This window comes from Oncorhynchus kisutch, linkage group LG24 (assembly GCF_002021735.2).
Source record: "Oncorhynchus kisutch isolate 150728-3 linkage group LG24, Okis_V2, whole genome shotgun sequence".
Lineage (NCBI taxonomy): Eukaryota > Metazoa > Chordata > Actinopteri > Salmoniformes > Salmonidae > Oncorhynchus > Oncorhynchus kisutch.
The window spans coordinates 3,517,554-3,544,702 of NC_034197.2; the positions used below are offsets into that span (position 1 = coordinate 3,517,554).

The window sequence follows — 27,149 nt, forward strand, 5'->3', positions numbered from 1 at the left end:
AAAAAGAACAGGATTGAGAGCTAGCAATGTTCAACTCCTACATAATGTGACAATGGCGATCTACTTGGGGGTTCTTGATGTTTAGAGCATGTTTAGAACATCACAAAATGGAGCTGTTAGTCTCAACTGCCGATCTGGTCTTAGCTTCTTATCTGCAGGTCTAGGATCAGATTTACCTCCCCAAATAAAAGCCTCAAACTGTCATGGCCCAAAACGCAAGACTGGGTGCAATGTGTTGCACTCCTATGTCTTCTACAGTTCATTCTTGTTATATCACCAAAAGCATCACCATCGGTTCCACTTTGCTCATGTAGAAGGTGTGAAGGCCATATTCAGATAGGTGTCCGTGTTTGTGTAGGGCTGTGGTAGTGAGGTCTCCTTCAGTGATAGGCTGATAAAGTAACGTGCCTTAGCCCTGCTCCAGAGACCGACTGGACATAGGGCAAGTTTGGAAAATGCCAGATGGGCTAGTCCGTCTTTAGCCCGGGGGGGGGGGGGGGGGCTGTAGCCGAAAGGTCACCTGTTCGAATCCTAGACTGGGTGCTGGTAAAAAAAAGGGGGAAATTGATCTGGCAACTGGATTCATATCCTCATATCAATCCACTACCGTTGGGCCTTTGAGCAAGTCCCTTAACCTCACAACATGCTCTCCATCCAGGGGCCCTGCACTGCAGCTTGACCCTGTACTCCTCTCAACTGTGTGTCTGTGTGTTAGAAATGCCCAAGGAGCAGATTGCTGGTCCCAATCCACCTCAGACCTGCTCTGATAAAGCCTGTGGGACCGGACAGGGAGACGGCAATAAACAATGTATGAAGGAATGTGGAAAATGCACAACCTCCCCATTGTTGCAACATTATTAGCTGGTTCACTGTTACTTGGCATACAAAACAATAAATACTTGGCTGGTAGATACTGTTACTAGCAGCAGCAGTAACAGTATCTGCAGTAACAGGGTTTTATGGTGCCAAAGGTGGAATTTATGGTGTTTCATTAGCTCCTCATGTAAGGAGTGAACTTTTTGCAATTGTGTTACGCTTGTTTACATTTTTCCATATATTCAAAAAAGCGCTCTCACATCTGAGTTAATTCATTGCAGGTGCGTGGGAATAATGTCATAACTTTGAAATCCTTCCATATACAGTATGTAACAATGTATGTGTGTGTGTGTGTGTGTGTGTGTGTGTGTGTGTGTGTATAGTAGGTATAAAGTAGTGCACATCTAGGTCCAGAACAATTGCGCCACCACACAGGACATGAACACCATAAGCTTAAGGCTCCTCTACTCTCCTCCTCTCTCCTCCTCCTCCACCCCCTCTGCTCTCCTCCTCCGCTCTCCTCCTCCGCTCTCCTTTTCCTCTCTCCTTTTCCTCTCTCCTCCGCTCTCCTTTTCCTCTCTCCTTTTCCTCTCTCCTCCTCCACCTCCTCCGCTCTCCTCCTCCGCTCTCCTTCGCTCTCCTCCTCCTCTCTCCAGCTCCTCCGCTCTCCTCCTCCACCTCCTCCGCTCTCCTCCTCTGCTCTCCTCCTCCGTCTCCACCACTTTCGCTCTCCTCCACCTCCTCCGCTCTCCCCCACCTCCTCCGCTCTCCCCCACCTCCTCCGCTCTCCCCCACCTCCACCTCCTCCGCTCTCCCCCACCTCCTCCGCTCTCCCCCACCTCCTCCGCTCTCCCCCCACCTCCACCTCCTCCGCTCTCTTCCACCTCCTCCGTTCTCCTCTCTCCTCCTACGCTCTCCTCCTCCGCTCTCCTCCTCTCTCCTCCACGTCTTCCGCTGTCCTCCACTCTCATCCACCTCCTCCGCTCTCCTCCTTGGCTCTCCTCTTCCTCCTCCACCTCCTCCGCTCTCCTCCACGTCTTCCGCTGTCCTCCACTCTCATTCTCCTCCTCCACTCTCCTCCTCCACCTCCTACGCTCTCCTCTACCACTTTTGCTCTCCTCCGCTCTCCTCCTCTGCTTTCCTCCGCTCTCCTCTTCCTCCTCCGCTCTCCTCAACGTCTTCCGCTGTCCTCCACTCTCATTCTCCTCCTCCACCTCCTACGCTCTCCTCCACCACTTTTGCTCTCCTCCTCCGCCTCCTCCGCTCTCCTCTGCTCTCATCCACCTTTCCACTGTCCTCCACCACTTTTGCTCGCCTCCTCCGCTCTCCTCCTCCACCTCCTCCACTCTCCTCCTCCGCTCTTCTCCTCCACCACCTTCGCTCTCCTCCTCTGCCACTTTTGCTCTCCTCCTCCGCCTCCTTCGCTCTCCTCCTCCACCACTTTCGCTCTCTGCCTCCTCTGCTCTTCTCCTCCACCACTTTCGCTATCTGCCTCCTCTGCTCTCCTCCTCCACCACTTTCGCTCTCCTCCTCCACCACCTTCGCTCTCCTCCTCCACCACTTTTGCTCTCCTCCTCCGCCACCTTCGCTCTCCTCCTCCGCCACCTTTGCTCTCCTCCTCCGCCACCTTTGCTCTCCTCCTCCACCACCTTTGCTCTCCTCCTCAGCCGCCTCCGCTCTCCTCCTTCACCACTTTCGCTCTCCGCCTCCTCCGCTCTTCTCCTCCACCACTTTCGCTCTCCTCTTCCGCCTCCTCCGCTCTCCTCCTCCACCACTTTCGCTCTCCTCTTCCGCCTCCTCCGCTCTCCTCCTCCACCACTTTCGCTCTCCTCTTCCGCCTCCTCCGCTCTCCTCCTCCACCACTTTCGCTCTCCTCTTCCGCATCTCCGCTCTTCTCCTCCACCACCTTCGCTCTCCTCTTCCGCCTCTCCGCTCTTCCCCTCCACCACCTTCGCTCTCCTCCTTCACCACTTTTGCTCTCCTCCTCCACTTTTGCTCTCCTCTTCCGCCTCCTCCGCTCTCCTCTTCCGCCTCCTCCGCTCTCCTCTTCCTCCTCCTCCGCTCTCCTCTTCCGCCTCTCCGCTCTCCTCTTCCGCCTCTCCGCTCTCCTCCTCCACCACTTTCGCTCTCCTCCTCCGCCACCTTCGCTCTCCTCCTCCGCCACCTTCGCTCTCCTCCTCCGCCTCCTCCGCTCTCCTTCTCCACCACTTTCGCTCTCCGCCTCCTCCGCTCTTCTCCTCCACCACTTTCGCTCTCCACCTCCTGCTCTCCTCCACCTCTTCCGCTGTCCTCCGCTCTCATCCACCTCCTCTGCTCTCATCCGCCTCCTCTGCTCTCATCCGCCTCCTCTGCTCTCATCTGCCTCCTCTGCTCTCATCCGCCTCCTCTGCTCTCATCCGCCTCCTCTGCTCTCATCTGCCTCCTCTGCTCTCATCCGCCTCCTCTGCTCTCATCGGCCTCCTCTGCTCTCCTCTGCTCTCATCGGCCTCCTCTGCTCTCATCGGCCTCCTCTGCTCTCATCGGCCTCCACTGCTCTCATCGGCCTCCTCTGCTCTCATCGGCCTCCTCTGCTCTCATCGGCCTCCTCTGCTCTCATCGGCCTCCTCTGCTCTCATCGGCCTCCTCTGCTCTCATCGGCCTCCTCTGCTCTCATCGGCCTCCTCTGCTCTCATCGGCCTCCTCTGCTCTCATCGGCCTCCTCTGCTCTCATCGGCCTCCTCTGCTCTCATCGGCCTCCTCTGCTCTCATCGGCCTCCTCTGCTCTCATCGGCCTCCTCTGCTCTCATCGGCCTCCTCTGCTCTCATCCGCCTCCTCTGCTCTCATCCGCCTCCTCTGCTCTCATCCGCCTCCTCTGCTCTCATCCGCCTCCTCTGCTCTCATCCGCCTCCTCTGCTCTCATCCGCCTCCTCTGCTCTCATCCGCCTCTTCCACTGTCCTCTGCTCTCCTACACTCTCCTCCACCACTTTCACTCTCCGTTCTCATCCACCTCTTCCGCTGTCCTCTGCTCTCATCCACCTCCTCCGCCTCCTCCGCTCTCCTCCACCTCCTCCGCTCTCCTCCACCTCCTACACTCCACCACTTTCGCTCTCCACCTCCTAGCTCTCCTCCGCCTCCTCTGCCCTCCTCCGCCTCCTCTGCCCTCCTCCGCTCTCCTCCGCCCTCCTCCGCTCTCCTCCACCTCCTCCGCTCTGCTCCGTTCTCATCCACCTCCTCCCCCTCCTCTGCTCTCCTCCACCTCCTACACTCTCCTCTACCACTTTCGCTCTCCACCTCCTCTGCTCTCTTCCGCCTCCTCCACCTCCTCCGCTCTCCTCTGTTCTCATCCACCTCCTACGCCTCCTCCACCTCCTATGCTCTCCTCCACCTCCTCCGCTCTCCTCTGTTCTCATCCACCTCCTCTGCTCTCCTCTGAGCTTCAGCATCTAGTCTAAAAATAGAAACTGATGTTTAAATTTAAAGGTGGAAATGTATTCAGTGCAAATGATGGTGTCAAACCCACAGCTAGCTCTGCCATCATGTGGGTGAGTTTGGTAACTGCACCCTGGTGGGAACTGTTTTATACTGTATTACATTTTAGACTCCGTATCCAAAGACTAGGGAGTAGGAATGTACTGGGTTACCATTGGCTATGCCTGGAGGGGGCAGCTGGTGGGGTGTATGTGTGTGAGCGAGCGAGAGAGAGAGAAAGACGGCTGCTGAGAAGCAACCTCGTGGGTAACGGGGGAGGAGGGAGTGGGGAGAGAGAGAGAGACAGGAGGAGAACAGTGTCGGAGGAAGAAAGAGGAGGAGGAATAGGAGGAGGAGAGGAAAGCCGGGATGTAAAGAGAGGGAGCGGATGATACTGCTGCCGTCAGAGAAAGGAGGGATGCTGCTAACACTCCTTTTCTACCTGCGAGTGAAAGGTAGGAAAAGGATGGAGTTGCTCCCCTAGACACTGATCTAACATCAGTTTTTCATGTCCCCCTCCTTATGGTTAATATGATTTAGGGGCGATAAGCTGATCGTAGATCTGTGCCTACGCGCAACTTCTACCCGGAGCTGAAGGATACTGTAACTCACTACTGCGTGAAACAGACAGATTATATGCAGGGTGCATGTGAGCCTGTATGTGTGATGGCTGGCATGTGTGTATGTTTGTACACGGGGATAGTGTTTTTTTGTACGGCGGGGTGTGTGAGTCTTTTAGGTACAGAGAGTGTGTGTGTCCATACCCGTGTACGTGTTGAAGATTAGAGCCTCTGCATGGACCCCTCACGACATAGTACTTGTTTCAAATAGTTTAAGATGTGATGTGTAGGAGAATAAATATTCAGCATGTCTTAGAAGAAAAGGTTCTCTGTACTCTAGTCTAGTTGTTAATTACAAACAGGTTTTGACTTCCATTTTCTCGCTAGAGCTGCTAAATACTCTTGCGTGTTGACTTTGTTCCTAGGATCATGCATATTTGGACTGCAAGGTAATGGCAGTATAGTTGTTCCTTTAAAAATGACATTATTAGCCTTACTGACTCTAAAGTGATTCCAATATTGTTTGGAGGTTTTCAGCCTATGATCTACAATATTCAACTTTATCAACATAATGACATTGCACCAATGTGACTAGTTTGTTGAATTTCCCCAAATCATTCATAAACTCGCACAGTTTCTCTCTCATTTGAACCCAGATTGCAACCACAAATCAACGGTTGCGTTTCAAGGTTTCACGGTTCGGTGGAATTCACGGTTGTTGTTGAGCTCAACCAAATATCAACCACGTTTGGATGTTCATCTGACGTCTTTGTCCAATTTATTTCATTTGTTACAGTCTCTCTCAATTTATCCCAGATTACAACCACAAATAGTTGTTGACCAAACATTAACCACAATTGGAAGTTCATCAGCGTTTGCCCAGTGGAGGCGGTGGCGATTTCCTGCTGCTAATAACATTTCCTGGCCTGTTTTCTGTCAGCCCTGACAGTCTATGCCTCCCAGGACTGTTCTAGGCCACAGAGACTGGGGATGGTAATCTGTGTAACCTACTTAGAGTCCCCACGTCGCCATCCATCTCCACTGACAAAAAGATAGGATACCAATCTGGCGGAGCTCAGTCTATCTGTCTTGTGTCGTCCTCTACTGTCCTTATTTTATTTAGTTATTTAGCAGACGTTTTTATCCAGAGCGACTTACAGTCTCCAGATAGCTAGGTGGGACAACCACATATCACAGGCTTAGTCAGTACATTCATCTCCAGATAGCTAGGTGGGACAACCACATATCACAGGCTTAGTCAGTACATTCATCTCCAGATAGCTAGGAGGGACAACCACATTTAACAGGCTTAGTCAGTACATTCATCTCCAGATAGCTAGGTGGGACAACCACATATCACAGGCTTAGTCAGTACATTCATCTCCAGATAGCTAGGAGGGACAACCACATATCACAGGCTTAGTCAGTACATTCATCTCCAGATAGCTAGGAGGGACAACCACATATCACAGGCTTAGTCAGTACATTCATCTCCAGATAGCTAGGTGGGACAACCACATATCACAGGCTTAGTCAGTACATTCATCTCCAGATAGCTAGGTGGGACAACCACATATCACAGGCTTAGTCAGTACATTCATCTCCAGATAGCTAGGTGGGACAACCACATATCACAGGCTTAGTCAGTACATTCATCTCCAGATAGCTAGGTGGGACAACCACATTTCACAGGCTTAGTCAGTACATTCATCTCCAGATAGCTAGGTGGGACAACCACATATCACAGGCTTAGTCAGTACATTCATCTCCAGATAGCTAGGTGGGACAACCACATATCACAGGCTTAGTCAGTACATTCATCTCCAGATAGCTAGGAGGGACAACCACATATCACAGGCTTAGTCAGTACATTCATCTCCAGATAGCTAGGTGGGACAACCACATATCACAGGCTTAGTCAGTACATTCATCTCCAGATAGCTAGGTGGGACAACCACATATCACAGGCTTAGTCAGTACATTCATCTCCAGATAGCTAGGAGGGACAACCACATATCACAGGCTTAGTCAGTACATTCATCTCCAGATAGCTAGGAGGGACAACCACATATCACAGGCTTAGTCAGTACATTCATCTCCAGATAGCTAGGTGGGACAACCACATATCACAGGCTTAGTCAGTACATTCATCTCCAGATAGCTAGGTGGGACAACCACATATCACAGGCTTAGTCAGTACATTCATCTCCAGATAGCTAGGTGGGACAACCACATATCACAGGCTTAGTCAGTACATTCATCTCCAGATAGCTAGGAGGGACAACCACATATCACAGGCTTAGTCAGTACATTCATCTCCAGATAGCTAGGAGGGACAACCACATATCACAGGCTTAGTCAGTACATTCATCTCCAGATAGCTAGGAGGGACAACCACATATCACAGGCTTAGTCAGTACATTCATCTCCAGATAGCTAGGAGGGACAACCACATATCACAGGCTTAGTCAGTACATTCATCTCCAGATAGCTAGGAGGGACAACCACATATCACAGGCTTAGTCAGTACATTCATCTCCAGATAGCTAGGAGGGACAACCACATATCACAGGCTTAGTCAGTACATTCATCTCCAGATAGCTAGGAGGGACAACCACATATCACAGGCTTAGTCAGTACATTCATCTCCAGATAGCTAGGTGGGACAACCACATATCACAGGCTTAGTCAGTACATTCATCTCCAGATAGCTAGGTGGGACAACCACATATCACAGGCTTAGTCAGTACATTCATCTCCAGATAGCTAGGAGGGACAACCACATATCACAGGCTTAGTCAGTACATTCATCTCCAGATAGCTAGGTGGGACAACCACATATCACAGGCTTAGTCAGTACATTCATCTCCAGATAGCTAGGTGGGACAACCACATATCACAGGCTTAGTCAGTACATTCATCTCCAGATAGCTAGGTGGGACAACCACATATCACAGGCTTAGTCAGTACATTCATCTCCAGATAGCTAGGAGGGACAACCACATATCACAGGCTTAGTCAGTACATTCATCTCCAGATAGCTAGGAGGGACAACCACATATCACAGGCTTAGTCAGTACATTCATCTCCAGATAGCTAGGTGGGACAACCACATATCACAGGCTTAGTCAGTACATTCATCTCCAGATAGCTAGGAGGGACAACCACATATCACAGGCTTAGTCAGTACATTCATCTCCAGATAGCTAGGAGGGACAACCACATATCACAGGCTTAGTCAGTACATTCATCTCCAGATAGCTAGGAGGGACAACCACATATCACAGGCTTAGTCAGTACATTCATCTCCAGATAGCTAGGAGGGACAACCACATATCACAGGCTTAGTCAGTACATTCATCTCCAGATAGCTAGGTGGGACAACCACATATCACAGGCTTAGTCAGTACATTCATCTCCAGATAGCTAGGAGGGACAACCACATATCACAGGCTTAGTCAGTGCATTCATCTCCAGATAGCTAGGTGGGACAACCACATATCACAGGCTTTGTCAGTACATTCATCTCCAGATAGCTAGGAGGGACAACCACATATCACAGGCTTAGTCAGTACATTCATCTCCAGATAGCTAGGTGGGACAACCACATATCACAGGCTTAGTCAGTACATTCATCTCCAGATAGCTAGGAGGGACAACCACATATCACAGGCTTAGTCAGTACATTCATCTCCAGATAGCTAGGTGGGACAACCACATATCACAGGCTTAGTCAGTACATTCATCTCCAGATAGCTAGGAGGGACAACCACATATCACAGGCTTAGTCAGTACATTCATCTCCAGATAGCTAGGAGGGACAACCACATATCACAGGCTTAGTCAGTACATTCATCTCCAGATAGCTAGGTGGGACAACCACATATCACAGGCTTAGTCAGTACATTCATCTCCAGATAGCTAGGTGGGACAACCACATATCACAGGCTTAGTCAGTACATTCATCTCCAGATAGCTAGGTGGGACAACCACATATCACAGGCTTAGTCAGTACATTCATCTCCAGATAGCTAGGTGGGACAACCACATATCACAGGCTTAGTCAGTACATTCATCTCCAGATAGCTAGGAGGGACAACCACATATCACAGGCTTAGTCAGTACATTCATCTCCAGATAGCTAGGAGGGACAACCACATATCACAGGCTTAGTCAGTACATTCATCTCCAGATAGCTAGGAGGGACAACCACATATCACAGGCTTAGTCAGTACATTCATCTCCAGATAGCTAGGTGGGACAACCACATATCACAGGCTTAGTCAGTGCATTCATCTCCAGATAGCTAGGTGGGACAACCACATATCACAGGCTTAGTCAGTACATTCATCTCCAGATAGCTAGGAGGGACAACCACATATCACAGGCTTAGTCAGTACATTCATCTCCAGATAGCTAGGTGGGACAACCACATATCACAGGCTTAGTCAGTACATTCATCTCCAGATAGCTAGGTGGGACAACCACATATCACAGGCTTAGTCAGTACATTCATCTCCAGATAGCTAGGTGGGACAACCACATATCACAGGCTTAGTCAGTACATTCATCTCCAGATAGCTAGGAGGGACAACCACATATCACAGGCTTAGTCAGTACATTCATCTCCAGATAGCTAGGAGGGACAACCACATATCACAGGCTTAGTCAGTACATTCATCTCCAGATAGCTAGGAGGGACAACCACATATCACAGGCTTAGTCAGTACATTCATCTCCAGATAGCTAGGTGGGACAACCACATATCACAGGCTTAGTCAGTACATTCATCTCCAGATAGCTAGGTGGGACAACCACATATCACAGGCTTAGTCAGTACATTCATCTCCAGATAGCTAGGTGGGACAACCACATATCACAGGCTTAGTCAGTACATTCATCTCCAGATAGCTAGGAGGGACAACCACATATCACAGGCTTAGTCAGTACATTCATCTCCAGATAGCTAGGAGGGACAACCACATATCACAGGCTTAGTCAGTACATTCATCTCCAGATAGCTAGGTGGGACAACCACATATCACAGGCTTAGTCAGTACATTCATCTCCAGATAGCTAGGAGGGACAACCACATATCACAGGCTTAGTCAGTACATTCATCTCCAGATAGCTAGGAGGGACAACCACATATCACAGGCTTAGTCAGTACATTCATCTCCAGATAGCTAGGAGGGACAACCACATATCACAGGCTTAGTCAGTACATTCATCTCCAGATAGCTAGGAGGGACAACCACATATCACAGGCTTAGTCAGTACATTCATCTCCAGATAGCTAGGTGGGACAACCACATATCACAGGCTTAGTCAGTACATTCATCTCCAGATAGCTAGGAGGGACAACCACATATCACAGGCTTAGTCAGTGCATTCATCTCCAGATAGCTAGGTGGGACAACCACATATCACAGGCTTTGTCAGTACATTCATCTCCAGATAGCTAGGAGGGACAACCACATATCACAGGCTTAGTCAGTACATTCATCTCCAGATAGCTAGGTGGGACAACCACATATCACAGGCTTAGTCAGTACATTCATCTCCAGATAGCTAGGTGGGACAACCACATATCACAGGCTTAGTCAGTACATTCATCTCCAGATAGCTAGGTGGGACAACCACATATCACAGGCTTAGTCAGTACATTCATCTCCAGATAGCTAGGTGGGACAACCACATATCACAGGCTTAGTCAGTACATTCATCTCCAGATAGCTAGGAGGGACAACCACATATCACAGGCTTAGTCAGTACATTCATCTCCAGATAGCTAGGAGGGACAACCACATATCACAGGCTTAGTCAGTACATTCATCTCCAGATAGCTAGGAGGGACAACCACATATCACAGGCTTAGTCAGTACATTCATCTCCAGATAGCTAGGTGGGACAACCACATATCACAGGCTTAGTCAGTGCATTCATCTCCAGATAGCTAGGTGGGACAACCACATATCACAGGCTTAGTCAGTACATTCATCTCCAGATAGCTAGGAGGGACAACCACATATCACAGGCTTAGTCAGTACATTCATCTCCAGATAGCTAGGTGGGACAACCACATATCACAGGCTTAGTCAGTACATTCATCTCCAGATAGCTAGGTGGGACAACCACATATCACAGGCTTAGTCAGTACATTCATCTCCAGATAGCTAGGTGGGACAACCACATATCACAGGCTTAGTCAGTACATTCATCTCCAGATAGCTAGGAGGGACAACCACATATCACAGGCTTAGTCAGTACATTCATCTCCAGATAGCTAGGAGGGACAACCACATATCACAGGCTTAGTCAGTACATTCATCTCCAGATAGCTAGGAGGGACAACCACATATCACAGGCTTAGTCAGTACATTCATCTCCAGATAGCTAGGTGGGACAACCACATATCACAGGCTTAGTCAGTGCATTCATCTCCAGATAGCTAGGTGGGACAACCACATATCACAGGCTTAGTCAGTACATTCATCTCCAGATAGCTAGGAGGGACAACCACATATCACAGGCTTAGTCAGTACATTCATCTCCAGATAGCTAGGAGGGACAACCACATATCACAGGCTTAGTCAGTACATTCATCTCCAGATAGCTAGGAGGGACAACCACATATCACAGGCTTAGTCAGTACATTCATCTCCAGATAGCTAGGAGGGACAACCACATATCACAGGCTTAGTCAGTACATTCATCTCCAGATAGCTAGGTGGGACAACCACATATCACAGGCTTAGTCAGTACATTCATCTCCAGATAGCTAGGTGGGACAACCACATATCACAGGCTTAGTCAGTACATTCATCTCCAGATAGCTAGGTGGGACAACCACATATCACAGGCTTAGTCAGTACATTCATCTCCAGATAGCTAGGTGGGACAACCACATATCACAGGCTTAGTCAGTACATTCATCGCCAGATAGCTAGGAGGGACAACCACATATCACAGGCTTAGTCAGTACATTCATCTCCAGATAGCTAGGAGGGACAACCACATATCACAGGCTTAGTCAGTACATTCATCTCCAGATAGCTAGGTGGGACAACCACATATCACAGGCTTAGTCAGTACATTCATCTCCAGATAGCTAGGAGGGACAACCACATATCACAGGCTTAGTCAGTACATTCATCTCCAGATAGCTAGGTGGGACAACCACATATCACAGGCTTAGTCAGTACATGTTTCCTTAATATCGTAGCTGTCAGTAGAGTCAGAGCTAGAAGGGGGGGGGGGGGTATTCTGTGTCCAGATCTATGTCTAGAATTATGTCTTCGTGAGAGCCTATTCTTAGGGTAGGAAAATATACAGCTGCATTGTATCATGTTAGAACACACACATCACTAGCAGTATTAGTGGTAGTTGAACTAAATTCATATCTCGGTAGTGTTTTCGGTAGTTAATGACCTTTTTTCCTTGGGTAGCTTTAGTGTAGTTTAGCTTCTTCCCGTGTAAAGTAATTGGCAGCTTGGTAAACTATATTTTCAGAGTAGCTTCCCAAACACTGATTACTGTATGTCTGCACACTGCATGTTAATGTGTTCTTTCTACATATAGAAGAGGGTCTGTAGCCTGGGGTGGTCTCAGTCGCTGCCAATGGAGGGGAAAAAAAATGACACTGCAGCATGGGTTCGAACCACGAGATCCACTGCTATTTCAGCACACACTCTACCGTTCTACCGTTTCTGTCAATATTCTATCCAATAAACAAAAAATATGTATGGAGTGAGACTGCCTCTCTCCTTTTTTTCTTTTGTTTTAAAGAGAGAAAGAAGAGGGTCTGGTAAATACAGTAAGTGGGATTTAGCTGTCTGGCCTGGTCTGGTCTGGCCTGGTCTGGACTGGCCTGGTCTGGCCTGACGGGTGGTGAGGTTGTGAAACAGTCACAGTGGTGATGATGATAACACACCCCTCGACACTCGCAAGGCAGTGTCAATGATGACTAGTAGCAGGGCTCGTTTAATCCAGGACAGTCATTATTACATAAAACACAGCAGCAGCACCCCCTGTAAGGCAAGACAAAGGCACCCAGATAATTGGGAACTGGTGTCACATGCTGTTGCGGAATTGGAGAGACAGAGGGAAAGCGAGGACGATAGATGGAGAGAGAAAAAAATGGATGGAAAGTATAATGATGAGAGATTGGACGATAACATGGAGGGAAAGAGCATGAGAGAGTGTGTGTGGTAAGGGGAATAGAAAATAAGTTATCGAAAACATTTTAAATCAGACATGCCTTCAAGCCTGCAGAGCAGGAGCCCTTAGATTCCCTTCATCAAAGGAAGTGGAGATCGAGGATGGCATTTTGATGATGAGTGTACGGGGGGGGGTGTCATGGTAGTTCACATTCACCATTAGGCATCAAACGGAAGAACATGGATTGAAAGAGGGAGGGTGCTACCTGAACTTGTCCAAAAATAAATGATTGTTTTCATTTTTCATTGCAAAACGTGTTGCTAGAGTGTACCCTAATGAATACAACCCTTGTAATGGGATGCAGCTATTATCGTATGTGTCCACTGTATCACAATGTGTGTTTTTGGTACAGCACACCCTGCAACATGCCATTTCAGTATTGTTGTTCTTTCTTTTTATAAACTTTAGTTTATTTAGTCTATTTTCTTAACTATTTCTTGAACTGCATTGTTGGTTAAGGACTTGTAAGTCAACATTTCACAGTAAGGTGAGAATACCTGTTGTATTCGGCGCATTTGTAATATGTCATCTGCCAGTGAAGCCATAGTCAGGGCATAACAAAGTGGTTTGGGTTGCTAAAGCTGCTGATTCTGTTAGAATGGGTACCAGTCTGGTTTTGCTCTCTTGCCAACTCCTTATGGAATTGTCATGCTAAACGTGTTTGGTGTGACATTGAGTGAAAAGGAGTAGGCACAAACAGTTCTGGGAACAGGCTTTGATACTATCACGAACTTACAATCAATCAATCAATCGTATTCATTTGTATAGTACTTCTTTTGAGTGGATCCATATGGGGTGTTGGGACAGATAGAAGGAATTCCATTACCATGGTGTCGTCTTAGCAACAGCATCTTAGAGCTGCTGACTCATTGGCTCATAGCAGTGTGTTGACTGCAGTTCAGGATATCCCACTCACTGTCCTCTTTGGACATGCTGAAATCGCACAGCCCTGAAAGACGATTTCTTTTCAAAGTTTACGGCTAACTTTTCTACTTCTCTTATCTTCCGCACAGATAGTTAAGTTGAAATTAATTTAACAACCGTTGAATTAAGAACATTCTTTGTCACGCTATAACATGGAGTGCTAAATGTATCTGAGTGGCTTTGGGGCTATTGGATACACTACATCTATTCTTTGTCTCTACATGGCTTATAATATCTCTCATGTCTCCCATGAAGATGTTCAAATGGGGACAGTCCCCAGTTTATATGTATGGACTGTACTGTATATGGGCTGGACACTCGTTGAAATGTTTATTCTTTAGCGTGCTGTGTAGTCTGTCTACTTTATTTATTTATTTTATTTAACCTTTATTTATTTATTTTATTTAACCTTTATTTATTCAGGCTTTTCTCATTGAGACATTTTCTCACCAGAGACCTGGTCCAATAGCAGCTGGTCCAATAGCAGCTGGTCCAATAGCAGCTGGTCCAATAGCAGCTGGTCCAATAGCAGCTGGTCCAATAGCAGCTGGTCCAATAGCAGCTGGTCCAATAGCAGCTGGTCCAATAGCAGCTGGTCCAATAGCAGCTGGTCCAATAGCAGCTGGTCCAATAGCAGCTGGAGGAACAACCTTTCAGAAAAAATAAAATACATACACTAACAACATTAAACAAAACTATAAACACACATACAGTTCACATACTTGACTAAAAACAGCTGTCCTAAAGACAATTAAACTCTTCTATGACATATACATTGATCAAGTGTTTAAACTCCACCAACGAAACTATTATCATCAAATTTTTAAATGTTCAGGAGAGAATTCCAGGACCACGGAGCTGAGTAACTAAAACTATTTCTACCATGTTCTGTTATAATTTTTGGTACTGTTAGAAGCAAATCAGAATGGGACCATAATTTATATTTATTTACCGACCTGACTAAAAAAGAACCGAGATAAAATGGCATTTTACCCAATATGGCCTTATAAATCAGTGTATACCAGTGTTTAAACATACGCAAGGTCAATGACGACCAGCCAACAGCGCTGTCGAGATCACGATGATGTGTTTGACGTTTCTGATTTGTAATGAACCTGAGGGCTGCATGATATACTGAATCAAGTGCTCTAAGGGTAGTGGTTGAGGCCTGCATATACAGTTGAAGTCGGACATTTACATACACCTTAGCCAAATACATTTAAACTCAGTTTAGTTCATTCCTGACATTTAATCCTAGTAAAAATTCCCTGTTTTAGGTCAGTTAGGATCACCACTTTATTTTAAGAATGTGAGGTGTCAGAATAATAGTAGAGAGAATGATTTATTTCAGCTTTTGTTTCTTTCAACACATTCCTAGTGGGTCAGAAGTTTACATACACTCAATTTATATTTGGTAGCATTGCCTTTAAATTGTTGAAATGGGTCAAATGTTTCGGGTAGCCTTCCACAAGCTTACCACAATAAGTTGGGTGAATTTTCGCCCATTCCTCCTGACAGAGCTGGTGTAACTGAGTCAGGTTTGTAGAGGCCTTCTTGCTTGCACACACACTTTCAGTTCTGCCAACATATGTTCTATAGGAGTGAGGTCAGGGCTTTGTGATGGCCACTCTAATACCTTGACTTTGTTGTCCTTAAGCCATTTTGCCACAACTTTGGAAGTATGCTTGTGGTCATTGTCCATCTGGAAGACCCATTTGCGACCAAGCTTTAACTTCCTGACTGATGTCTTGAGATGTTGCTTCAATATATCCACATAATTTTCCAACCTCACGAGCCATCTATTTTGTGAAGTGCACCAGTCCCTTCGAAGCACCCCCACAACATGATGCTGCCACCCCCGTGCTTCACGGTTGGGATGTTGTTCTTCAGCTTGCATGCCTCCCCATTTTTCCTCCAAACATAACGATGGTCATTACGGCCAAACAGTTATATTTTTTGTTTCATCAGACCAGAGGATATTTCTCCCCAAAGTACGATCTTTGTCCCCATGTGCAGTTGCAAACCGTAGTCTAGCTTTTTTAAGGCGGTTTTGGAGCAGTGGCTTCTTCCTTGCTGAGCGGCCTTTCAGGTTATGTCGATATAGGGCTCGTTTTACTGTGGATATAGATACTTTTGTACCCGTTTCCCCCAGCATCTTCACAAGGTCCTTTGTTGTGGTACCTTCAGGCGTTTGGGAAATTGCACCCAAGGATGAACCAGACTTGTGGAGGTCTACAATTTTTCTGAGGCTGATTTCTTTAGATTTTTCCATGATTTTTCCATGTCAAGCAAAGAGGCCCTGAGTTTGAAGGTAGGCCTTGAAATACATCCACAGGTACACCTCCAACTGACTCAAATTATGTCAATTAGCTTATCAGAAGCTTCTAAAGCCATGACATCTTTTTCTGGAATTTTCCAAGCTGTTTAAAGGCACAGCCAACTTAGTATGTAATCTTCTGACCCACTGGAAATGTGATACAGTGAATTAGAAGTGAAATAATCTGTCTGTAAGCAATTGTTGGAAAAATGACTTGTGTCATGCACAAAGTAGATGTCCTAACCGACTTGCCAAAACCTATAGATTGTTAACAAGAAATTTGTGGAGTGGTTGAAAAACAAGTTTAAATGACTCCAACCTAAGTGTATGTAAACTTCCGACTTCAACTGTATATAACATCACTAAAATCTAAACCGCCAGCAATGTACATCATACCAGCTCCTTCCTGGCCTCCAAAGAATAACAAGCCTTATGCCGGTAATTAAAACCTATTTTCAGCTTGAGCTTCCTTATCAAGTTCTCTACATGCACAGTGAAGCTCAGCTTATCACCAACCCACACACCCAAATATTTGTACACTTTAACTTGCTCTATAGTATATCCAGCCAATCTAGCCAATGTAGCAATGACATGATTAGTAACATGCCTGTCATTTGAAAATACCATGCATTTTGTTTTACCAAAATGTAGAACCAGCTTTAAAACATACAGATTCTGTTATATGATGTTAAATGTTCTTTGGGCATTTTCAAAAGATAAAGATAAACTACTACCATTTGAATAAAGAACAGGATAATTTGCATAAAAATGAACATCCGCTGTTTCAGTAAGATCCTCAATGTTGTTGATATACAAAATTAACAGTGGGCCCAAAATAGAACCTTGCGGGACACCTGAGCACACCTCTATGGACTCAGATTTACAACCATCCGCCATTACACATTGTGTACATTTTGATAGGTAATTTACAAACCAATCTGGAGTATGACCAGTAATTCCACAACATTTTAACCTTTGCACTAACACAGCACGGTCCGCAGTGTCAAAAGCCTTTCGACAAATCAATAAAGACAGGGACACAATGTAACTTGTTGTCAAGAGCACAGTGGATGTCATTTAAAACGTTCAATGTTGCTGAAACAGTGATGTGGCCAGACCTAAAACCCGATTGCATTCCATTTAAGATGTTGTTTTCTTGGAAGTAGACCTTTAGCTGCCTACTAACTAAGGACTCCAGTACCTTTGACAGTACAGATGATTTGGATATGGGTTGATAGTTGTCAAGTAGTGAAGGATCTCCACCTTTCAGGAGAGGCAGTACAAAAACAGATTTCCATAACTGGGGGATTTCCTGAACATGAAGCGTGAGGTTAAAAATACATGTTAAGGGGGGAGCAATGATGTCAGCAGCTAGGTGTAGGAAGTGGGGGTCTAGTTCACCAGGGCCAGGGGATTTTTTTACATCAATTTTTTTCAGGGCTTTACACACTTCTGAAACAGAGAAGGGTAAAAAGGAGAACCTGGCAAGTGAGTGCACAGGGGTGCCAGGTAAATTCATAGGGGGCTCAATTATACCTTTTGACCTTTTCAAATAAACTGCCTGCATCTAAAAATTGCTGATTCTGCTGATTCTGAAATGCTTTAAGAACGGATTGCCTACCTGGTTAATAAAAGGTAAAATAAAAAAATAAAAAAATAAAAAATTCTATTGTGAAGTACTAGCTAGTTGCCTATAATTCCTTTTTAGTTTTTATTGGCTATTCAAAAAGGCAAAAATAATTAATTTAATTATACTGTTTTTGTAAGTGACCCACATGTGGAAAGCCCCAACATCTTTGAGTGCACTCTTTGAAAGGGGGGAGGGAGGGTGGGTGCTGGTAGAGTTTATCATCTTCCTGCTAGTGGGATCAGGAACAATGTCTGGAAGTGAGTCTAGCCCCTGTAAATGTCCTGTCCTCGATCCACTGGAACAACTGCCACCACCTCTAGAGAGCAGCTGCCTGCTTTGTTCTCTCCTACTTTAGTAGAGCATATTAACACCTTTAGACCTACATGGCCTGGGTATAACAACTCTTACAACATGGCTGGATTCTTCCCACTGCCATACACTTGTGCAGGTGCAGTACTTTTTTACTTGTCTGGCTTATCTCTGTTTTTTCTCTACCAGACCAACGCTCTCTCTTTCTCTCTTTCAATGTTTCTCTCCTCTCTTCCGATCTCTCTCCTTGCACATCTTCCTCACTCGTCTGTTGAAAATGGGGCGATGCAACACTAGTCTGTCTGTGTCTCAGAGGAACATGTCTGTTAGCCCAGAGGACGTGTGTGTGTGGGGGGGGGGGTCTCCTCAACTATTTTCATGGAGCAAGCAAGGAAAAAGGTCTCAGATAATAAACAATAACCTTTTTTTTATTGACTTGCGTGGCTAGCTAACCGTGGCTAATGTAATGTAATTTCCTTTGCCACAGCGAAGATGAAAAGATAATCAACATTCAGAAAACAATTGTGGTCGAGACAGAATCCGGCAGGCCCGCTAATAAGCCCACTTAAAGTCAGTAAGCAAGATAATATAATTGTATACCTAATAATGGTACTATCGAATGACTCAGGCATTCTATTCTTTCTGACATTGCCGAAGAATGATCAGAAATGACCTCACTAATGATCGACAATGACAATTTACATCACCCTGCTCCTCTGCTGTCTCATCACCGGGACAGTCTCTGCATACAGACGCCTTCTTACTGGCCTGCTACGCTAGACGCATCACTTTTGCAGACTGAGATGCTCTTATTCATTTAAATGAAATCTGAGCAAAAGCATCCTCTGGCTCCACTGTTTTCAAGATTTTGCCGCACAGCCCCTTCTGGACAGCAAAAGGGTGATCCGGTGATTACTGCTCATGCCGGCAAAAAGTTACACACATAGCAGGTAAAAACCTACCCGACGCCCCATATGCAACTCCTATTTAGCCATGTCCTCGTGCATACAGGACACTATATGCAGAATATGCAGTAGTGAACCTTTCTGACAGCCAAAACAAACTCACAAACTTCCGAGTTTACCTGCTTAATGCTATAGGCGTGGTTTAATGTTAGCCGGCACCAGCGACACTCTCTGTGACTCGAGTCTTGTTTATCGTGTTCACACTGTCCACCCTCATCCTTTAGACAAGTGTTACTGTTGATACAAGCCCCTAAGGCGGCGCGAGGTCAGGAGTACTGTCACTCCAGCAGGCTGGTTGTAAAGGCTGTATCACATTAGATTTGACTGGGTAACTTCGTGCTTACACACACAGACACACGCTCTTTGTTTGGGAGTCCATTTGACTAAAGGGACTGTATTTCTAAGTCTTCAAAAAAAACTGAGGGACAGTTGAAATGAATGAAATGATTAGCAAAATGCACCTATGATCAACAACCAATTTGACAGATCTTTTTTAAATATATACATTTTTTTTTTCAAGAATAATGGACAAATGTTGCACAATCCAGGTGTGGAAAGCTCTTAGAGACTTACAAAGAAAGACTCACAGCTGTAATCGCTGCCAAAGGTGATTCTAACATGCATTGACTCAGGGGGTTGAATCCTTTGTTATAAGTAAATTTGATATTTCTCTCAATACATTTGCAAGAATGTCTCAGCGTTTTCACTTTGTCATTTTGGGGTATTGTGTGTAGATGGGTGAGAATCTACATTTGAATCCATTTTAAATTCAACGTGGAATAAGTCAAATGGTAAGAATACTTTCTGAAGGCACTGTACATCCTAGTACCTGTTCCCTATTGTGCAGTGTCATGGCTTCTGTTTTGCTGATGTGGGAAAAACCTACTTGCTTGAATATACAGTGGGGTCCGAAATTATTGACACCCTTCATAAAGATGAGCAATAATGACTGTGTAAAATAAACAATTCAAACACTGAGCAAAAAAAAGGGGAATATCTATATTTTTATACTAATACAATTATTATGATTTTTTTAAAACTAGGGGTCAAAATGATTGACACTCCTAAATATTCTTATAAATAAGTAGTCAAAAGTTTAGTATTTGATCCCATATTCCTAGAATGCAATGATTACATCAAGCTTGTGACTCCCATGAGGCTGAAAGAAAATGTTATAATTTCCTGTCCTAAATGTAAAAAAAAATATGCTATCCGGGGGGCCCGATCTCTGGGGGGACCACCGCCCTCAAAGGATTGTCAGCTGCGGGGGTGTGGGGGGTGCTACGCCAGTGAAAATGACACAATACATTATTTACCATTTCATTTCTATTGGGCACAAAATAATCTGAAACGCCACCAAAATAAACTGAAAATGCATCCAACAAGTTTGTAGAGTCACAAGCTTGATGTAGTCATTGCATGCTAGGAATATGGGACCAAATTCCTCTACCACCTGCATCCATCAACTACTCAACAGATTGTAACAACACATTTTATGGAATTGCATCATGAGACTCGGAGTCAAGTAGGCCTACTGCAGTGTACCAGAAAGAGTGTGACAGGAAAAGAGAGGGGATCTTATGCCCATATCAAGCTGAGTCAGAGGACCTGAGTCAGCCAAACTGCTAGCATCAGACATGTGGCTGCCGCCCACCTGTAATGTGGCAGGTATTTCACTCGCCGACGCCCACACGCACCCTCGAATAGCGGGAAAATGATTGGCTCATTTTTGCTTCTCCACAGTGGCATGTTGTCTTGTCGTCACCCCCCCCATTCTACTGATGTGGAGGAAGGAAAAGAGGGAAGACTGAGTATCTATGGAAACACAGCGAGCTTGTTGATTTGTGGCAGATTTGGTGTGTTCCCTCTGGGTGCCTGGAGTTGCAACAGCATTAGACAGAGTGTCGCTAAAAAGAGTGATCTATTTCTCTGTCTTTATACACACAGGACAGATGTTGAGAAAATAACTCCTTAGCAATGTGTGCCTCCACATTATTGCAGCGAGAACCTGCTGCCATTGATCGGAAGAGATGTCATCAGAGACATTCATTGAGATGACAAGGTCTGTTTGGCTGAGTACAACTGTTCACAACAGACACCATCCAAACAGTACATCTGGAAGAAAGGCCCTGGTTGTGTCCAAAATGGTACACTATTCATTTTATGGGCCCTGGTCAAAGGTAGTGCACTATATACAGAGCCTTCAGGAAGTATTCACACCCCTGGACTTTTTTCTACATTGTGTTGCGTTACAACCTGCATTTAATATGGATTACATTAATATTTCTGTCACTGGCCTACACACTACACAATGGCCCCATAATGTCAAAGTGGAATTATGTTTTTCAGAAATTTTACAAATTAGTTCAAAATGAAAAGCTGAAATGTCTTGAGTCATTAAATGTTTTACCTGTTTGTTATGGCAAGCCAAAATAAGTTCAGGAGTAAAAATCTGCACAATCGCACAATAAGGTGCATGGACTCACTTTGTATGCAATAATAGTGTTTAACATCTTTTTGAAAGCCTACGTTATCTCTGTACCCCACACATACAATCTGTACAGTCCGTCAGTTGGGCAGTGAATTTCAAACACAGATTCAATCACAAAGACCAGGGATGTTTTCCAATGCCTCGCAAAGATGGGTACGTATTGGTGTAGATAGTTTATTTTTATTTTTAAAGCAAACGTTGAATGTCCCTTTTAGCATGGTGAAGTTATTAATTACACTTTGGATGGTGTATCAATACACCCAGTCACTACGAAAATACAGGCGTCCTTCCTAACTCTGTTGCCGGGGAGGAAGGAAACCGCTCAGGGATTTCACAATGAGGCCAATGGTGACTTTAAAACAGTTTGAGTTTAATAGCTGTGAAATTAGAAAACTGAGGATGGATCAAAAACATTGTAGTTACTCCACAATGCTAACCTAAATGACAGAGTGAAAAGAATGAAGCCTGTATAGAATACAACATTTCCCAAAACATGCATCCTGTTTGCAAAAAGGCACTAAAGTAAAACTGCAAAAAATGTGGCAAAGAAATTCACTTTATGTCCTGAATACAAAGCGTTATGTTTGGAGCAAATCCAATACAACACTTTGCTGAGTACCACTTTTCATATTTGCAAGCATGGTGGTGGCTGCATCATGTTATGGGAATGCTTGTCATCAGCAAAAACTAGGGAGTTTTCTTAGGATAAAAATGAAAGGTATAGCTCTAAGCAAAGGCAAAATCCTAGTTTCTGCTTTCCAACTGACACCGGAAGACAAATTCACCTTTCAACAGGACAATTAACTAAAACACAAGGCCAAATATAAACTGAAGTTGCTTACCAAGACAACATTGAATGTTTCTGAGTGGCCTAGTTACAGTTATGACTTAAATCGGTTTGAAAATATATGTCAAGACTTGAAAATGGCTGTCTAGCAATGGTCAACAACCAACGCGACAGCTTGAAGAATTTTAAAGAGTAATGTGCAGATATTGTACATCCAGGTGTGCAGCGCTCTTAGAGACTTACCCAGAACTCATACTCTTACCCAGAACCCATACTCACATCTGTAATCACTGCCAAAGCTGATTTTAACATTTAAAACTATGTAGAGAATAGGTTGCCATTTTGGACGTAGCCCTCTCCATGTAGCCTACAGTACATTCAACCTCTGCAACAGGGATATGTAGCTATTCCAGGTATTTTTTTCCCTGTTTGTTTTCTCTCTTTCTTTATGCCATTTGTTCCTCTCCTTAATCCTCATCCAGTTGTTCAAATGGCCTTAAGTGTCTCGTCTAGTACTTTAATCCCCTTCGCTATGCCTGATTGGCTGTAGCTAGCTGCGCAGAGAGACAGAGCGAGACAAAGCTGAGAGTGTAGTTAGGGGGCACCGAAGGAATACAGAGTTGCTGTACATAAAGTTTAGGGATTCAATATACCTGCTTGAAATGGAGCAAGGGAAGGCAAAGTACATGACATTTGAAACAGCCACAGACTGGCTTGCTGAATGACTGACTGAATGACTAACTGACTGGTTGACTGAATGGTTGCATCCAACTGGAGATAAACCGTAGAAACAGATCAGAGGCATCAAAATCTCAGTTTGCGCAACCACAGATCATGATGTCGTTATATGAGTTGTTTTAGGGGCGATTTGCTTTGATGGACATTTTGTTCGTAGGCATGGCCATGGTACGCTAACCACAGCTAGCATCTGGCGAGGTCGGTGTTGCCATGGCAACAGAGGCAAAGGGAGCGTAGGATGCTTTCTGCCGCACCCATCCAGCGAACCAGTAAGGATGCATGTTGAGACTAGACGAGGGAGGGAGGGAGGGAGAAGGAGAGTGTGCTTGTTAATGTGTGTGTGAGAGGGAGAGCAAGAAACCCGTATTAGTATGATCCCCCCCAAACAGATTAGTATACCCAATTCAGCTCATGCTGGGATATGACTTCAGGGAAACTGTCAACACATGCAACCTGTCAATTTTATGTAACAACATCCTGTTGCTGGAAATGAGTGTCACAGTGAATCATATTTGACATCATCATTATGTCTGACAGCATTGTCATCATTTATAGTTGGATTAGCTATTCTCAGCTCGGCAGTTGTTGAATTGTACCCACAGTATAGAACATTCCAGTAATCATTGCATTTCATCACATTATTTGATCACATCTATTTATATGCCTTTTAATCATCTTAACATTTCATGGTTGCCAATAAGCAAAAATATTTGCATTTGATGTTGACGTTTTAAGATGGATCACATTTCTGTGAAGCATATTATTTAATTAATTTGCCTGGTATTTGTTTAAGGAGAGAGTGAAGCACGCTCCCGTCTTCAATCTATTCATTTCCTTTTTAATACATTGCTTGGATCTCAAAATACTATTATGCAGAACAAATTCCACTGGTCAGGTCCCCTTTGTTCATTTAACCTCATTCTTTATGATCTAAAAGTCTAAACTGATCTTAGCTCAGCACTCCTACTCGGAGACGCTTGCTACATAGTGCTAAATCCTTGTGCTAAGTCTGTTGATACAGTGTTGTTCATTATGCAGTATTATACACTGTATTAATAGACAGCTCAGAAGGTATAAATAGCAGCCTGGACCTTTTACATTCCCATCAGGATTCAAGACATTACTGAGAAATTAATAAGACCAGGACCTCAAGGGAGAGAGGAGGGACAGAATGAAGTGTAGGTACAGAGGGACAAAGGAGAGGATGGGAGAGAGGATGGGAGGGAGGGAGGGACAGAATGAAGTGTAGGTACAGAGGGACGAAGGAGAGGATGGGAGAGAGGATGGGAGGGAGGGAGGGACAGAATGAAGTGTAGGTACAGAGGGACGAAGGAGAGAACGGGAGAGAGGTTGGGAGAGAGGAGAAAGTTCAACAGAGGACGGCAGGGGAGAGAGATTTCTCCTCTGTTGGATGGAGAAAGGGGAGGGTAGGATGGATAGAAAAGGAGGGAGGGAGGAAAGTGCTGAGAGAATGTGTGTGAGCATGCGTGCCTGTCTCTCTTTCTATGACTACTCGCTCGCTCCTGTGTGATTTTGGAGGACCTTGCACTGCTCCATCCACCACTATCTTCTCCATCCCTTTCTCACTCCCTGCCATGCAGCTACTGTACAACCTTTTCCTCTCTCGCCTAGAATCGATCTACCGCCGCGGGGCCAGAAGATGGAGGAAGCTCTACCGAGTCAACGGACACCTCTTCCAGGCCAAGCGCTTTAACAGGGTGAGTATTAGTGTCACATTCCCCCTCCCCGACACACCCCATTCCCCCTCTAGCACTCTACTTCCAGTTTCGAGATCATTTGCACAGTCATTGGTAGGTTTGTCAATAGTGTAATGATTCTCAACCTGTTTAACGCTACTATTGAAGATGATTCAATCAAGACCAAAGCATGGATTGCTGTTCTTCTTGACCAAAGAATGCTTTCAGGGCAAGTAAACTCAAATGTGATTTAGTCATTTGGGTGAACTATCCATTTAATAAAACGGTCAGACCTTGTTGGTATTTTTGAAAGAAGGTGTGAAAGTGTTAACAATCCTCTTCTACTACTACTGTACAGAGTAGTACAGCTAGTACAGTACATTCATTCACAAACACTTAATGTTTGAATAATACATGACTGATAGTCAAGTCACTGCCACAGCTGTCTGGATATGCATGATTCAAGATGGCTGCTGATGGTGGCCTATTTAACTGGTTGCCTTGTTTTGCCCCGTCAATCCCCCCCACTTGCTTAAAGTAACTGTCCAGTGTTTCCACATTTCTATGAAATATAACCAATAAATAATTATAATATGAGTCAAATTTATTTCCTTCCCAAAAAATGGTAATTAAGTATGTTAGAATGGTGTGGGCGTACCCCAACGACAGAATGGTGTGGGCGTACCCCAACGACAGAATGGTGTGGGCGCACCCCAACGACAGAATGGTGTGGGCGCACCCCAACGACAGAATGGTGTGGGCGCACCCCAACGACAGAAGGGTGTGGGCGTACCCCAACGACAGAAGGGTGTGGGCGTACCCCAACGACAGAAGGGTGTGGGCGTACCCCAACGACAGAAGGGTGTGGGCGTACCCCAACGACAGAAGGGTGTGGGCGTACCCCAACGACAGAAGGGTGTGGGCGTACCCCAACGACAGAAGGGTGTGGGCGTACCCCAACGACAGAAGGGAGTGGGCGTACCCCAACGACAGAAGGGAGTGGGCGTACCCCAACGACAGAAGGGAGTGGGCGTACCCCAACGACAGAAGGGAGTGGGCGTACCCCAACGACAGAAGGGAGTGGGCGTACCCCAACGACAGAAGGGAGTGGGCGTACCCCAACGACAGAAGGGAGTGGGCGTACCCCAACGACAGAAGGGAGTGGGCGTACCCCAACGACAGAAGGGAGTGGGCGTACCCCAACGACAGAAGGGAGTGGGCGTACCCCAACGACAGAAGGGAGTGGGCGTACCCCAACGACAGAAGGGAGTGGGCGTACCCCAACGACAGAAGGGAGTGGGCGTACCCCAACGACAGAAGGGAGTGGGCGTACCCCAACGACAGAAGGGAGTGGGCGTACCCCACGACAGAAGGGAGTGGGCGTACCCCAACGACAGAAGGGAGTGGGCGTACCCCAACGACAGAAGGGAGTGGGCGTACCCCAACCACATAATTGTGTGGGCTCACCCCAACCACAGAGTGGTGTGGGCGCACCCCAACCACATAATGGTGTGGGCGTACCCCAACCACATAATGGTGTGGGCGTACCCCAACCACAGAGTGGTGTGGGCGCACCCCAACCACATAGTGGTGTGGGCGTACCCCAACCACAGAATGGTGTGGCCGTACCCCAACCACAGAGTGGTGTGGCCGTACCCCAACGACAGAGTGGTGTGGGCGCACCCCAACCACAGAGTGGTGTGGGCGCACCCCAACCACATAATGGTGTGGGCGCACCCCAACCACAGAATGGTGTGGGCGCACCCCAACCACAGAATGGTGTGGGCGCACCCCAACCACAGAATGGTGTGGGCGCACCCCAACCACAGAATGGTGTGGGCGCACCCCAACCACAGAATGGTGTGGGCGCACCCCAACCACAGAATGGTGTGGGCGCACCCCAACCACAGAATGGTGTTTGTGGGCGCACCCCAACCACAGAATGGTGTTTGTGGGCGCACCCCAACCACAGAATGGTGTTTGTGGGCGCACCCCAACCACAGAATGGTGTTTGTGGGCGCACCCCAACCACAGAATGGTGTTTGTGGGCGCACCCCAACCACAGAATGGTGTTTGTGGGCGCACCCCAACCACAGAATGGTGTTTGTGGGCGCACCCCAACCACAGAATGGTGTTTGTGGGCGCACCCCAACCACAGAATGGTGTTTGTGGGCGCACCCCAACCACAGAATGGTGTTTGTGGGCGCACCCCAACCACAGAATGGTGTTTGTGGGCGCACCCCAAC

The 27,149-nt window shown here is 46.1% G+C and overlaps 1 protein-coding gene across 3 annotated transcripts in view; it reads left to right on the plus strand.

Moving 5' to 3' along the window:
* The window catches only part of LOC109869631 (protein kinase C zeta type), a 154,765-nt gene that overhangs the window by 56,287 nt on the left and 71,329 nt on the right, over positions 1-27,149 (plus strand). For 2 of the 3 annotated variants that reach the window (XM_020459894.2, XM_031803848.1), the window contains one exon: positions 24,839-24,924. In XM_020459894.2, the coding sequence (XP_020315483.2) occupies positions 24,839-24,924 (86 nt within the window). Of the gene's footprint in view, positions 1-4,482; positions 4,721-24,838; positions 24,925-27,149 lie in introns of those variants that run through there. The other variant, XM_031803847.1, reaches the window with a different exon arrangement.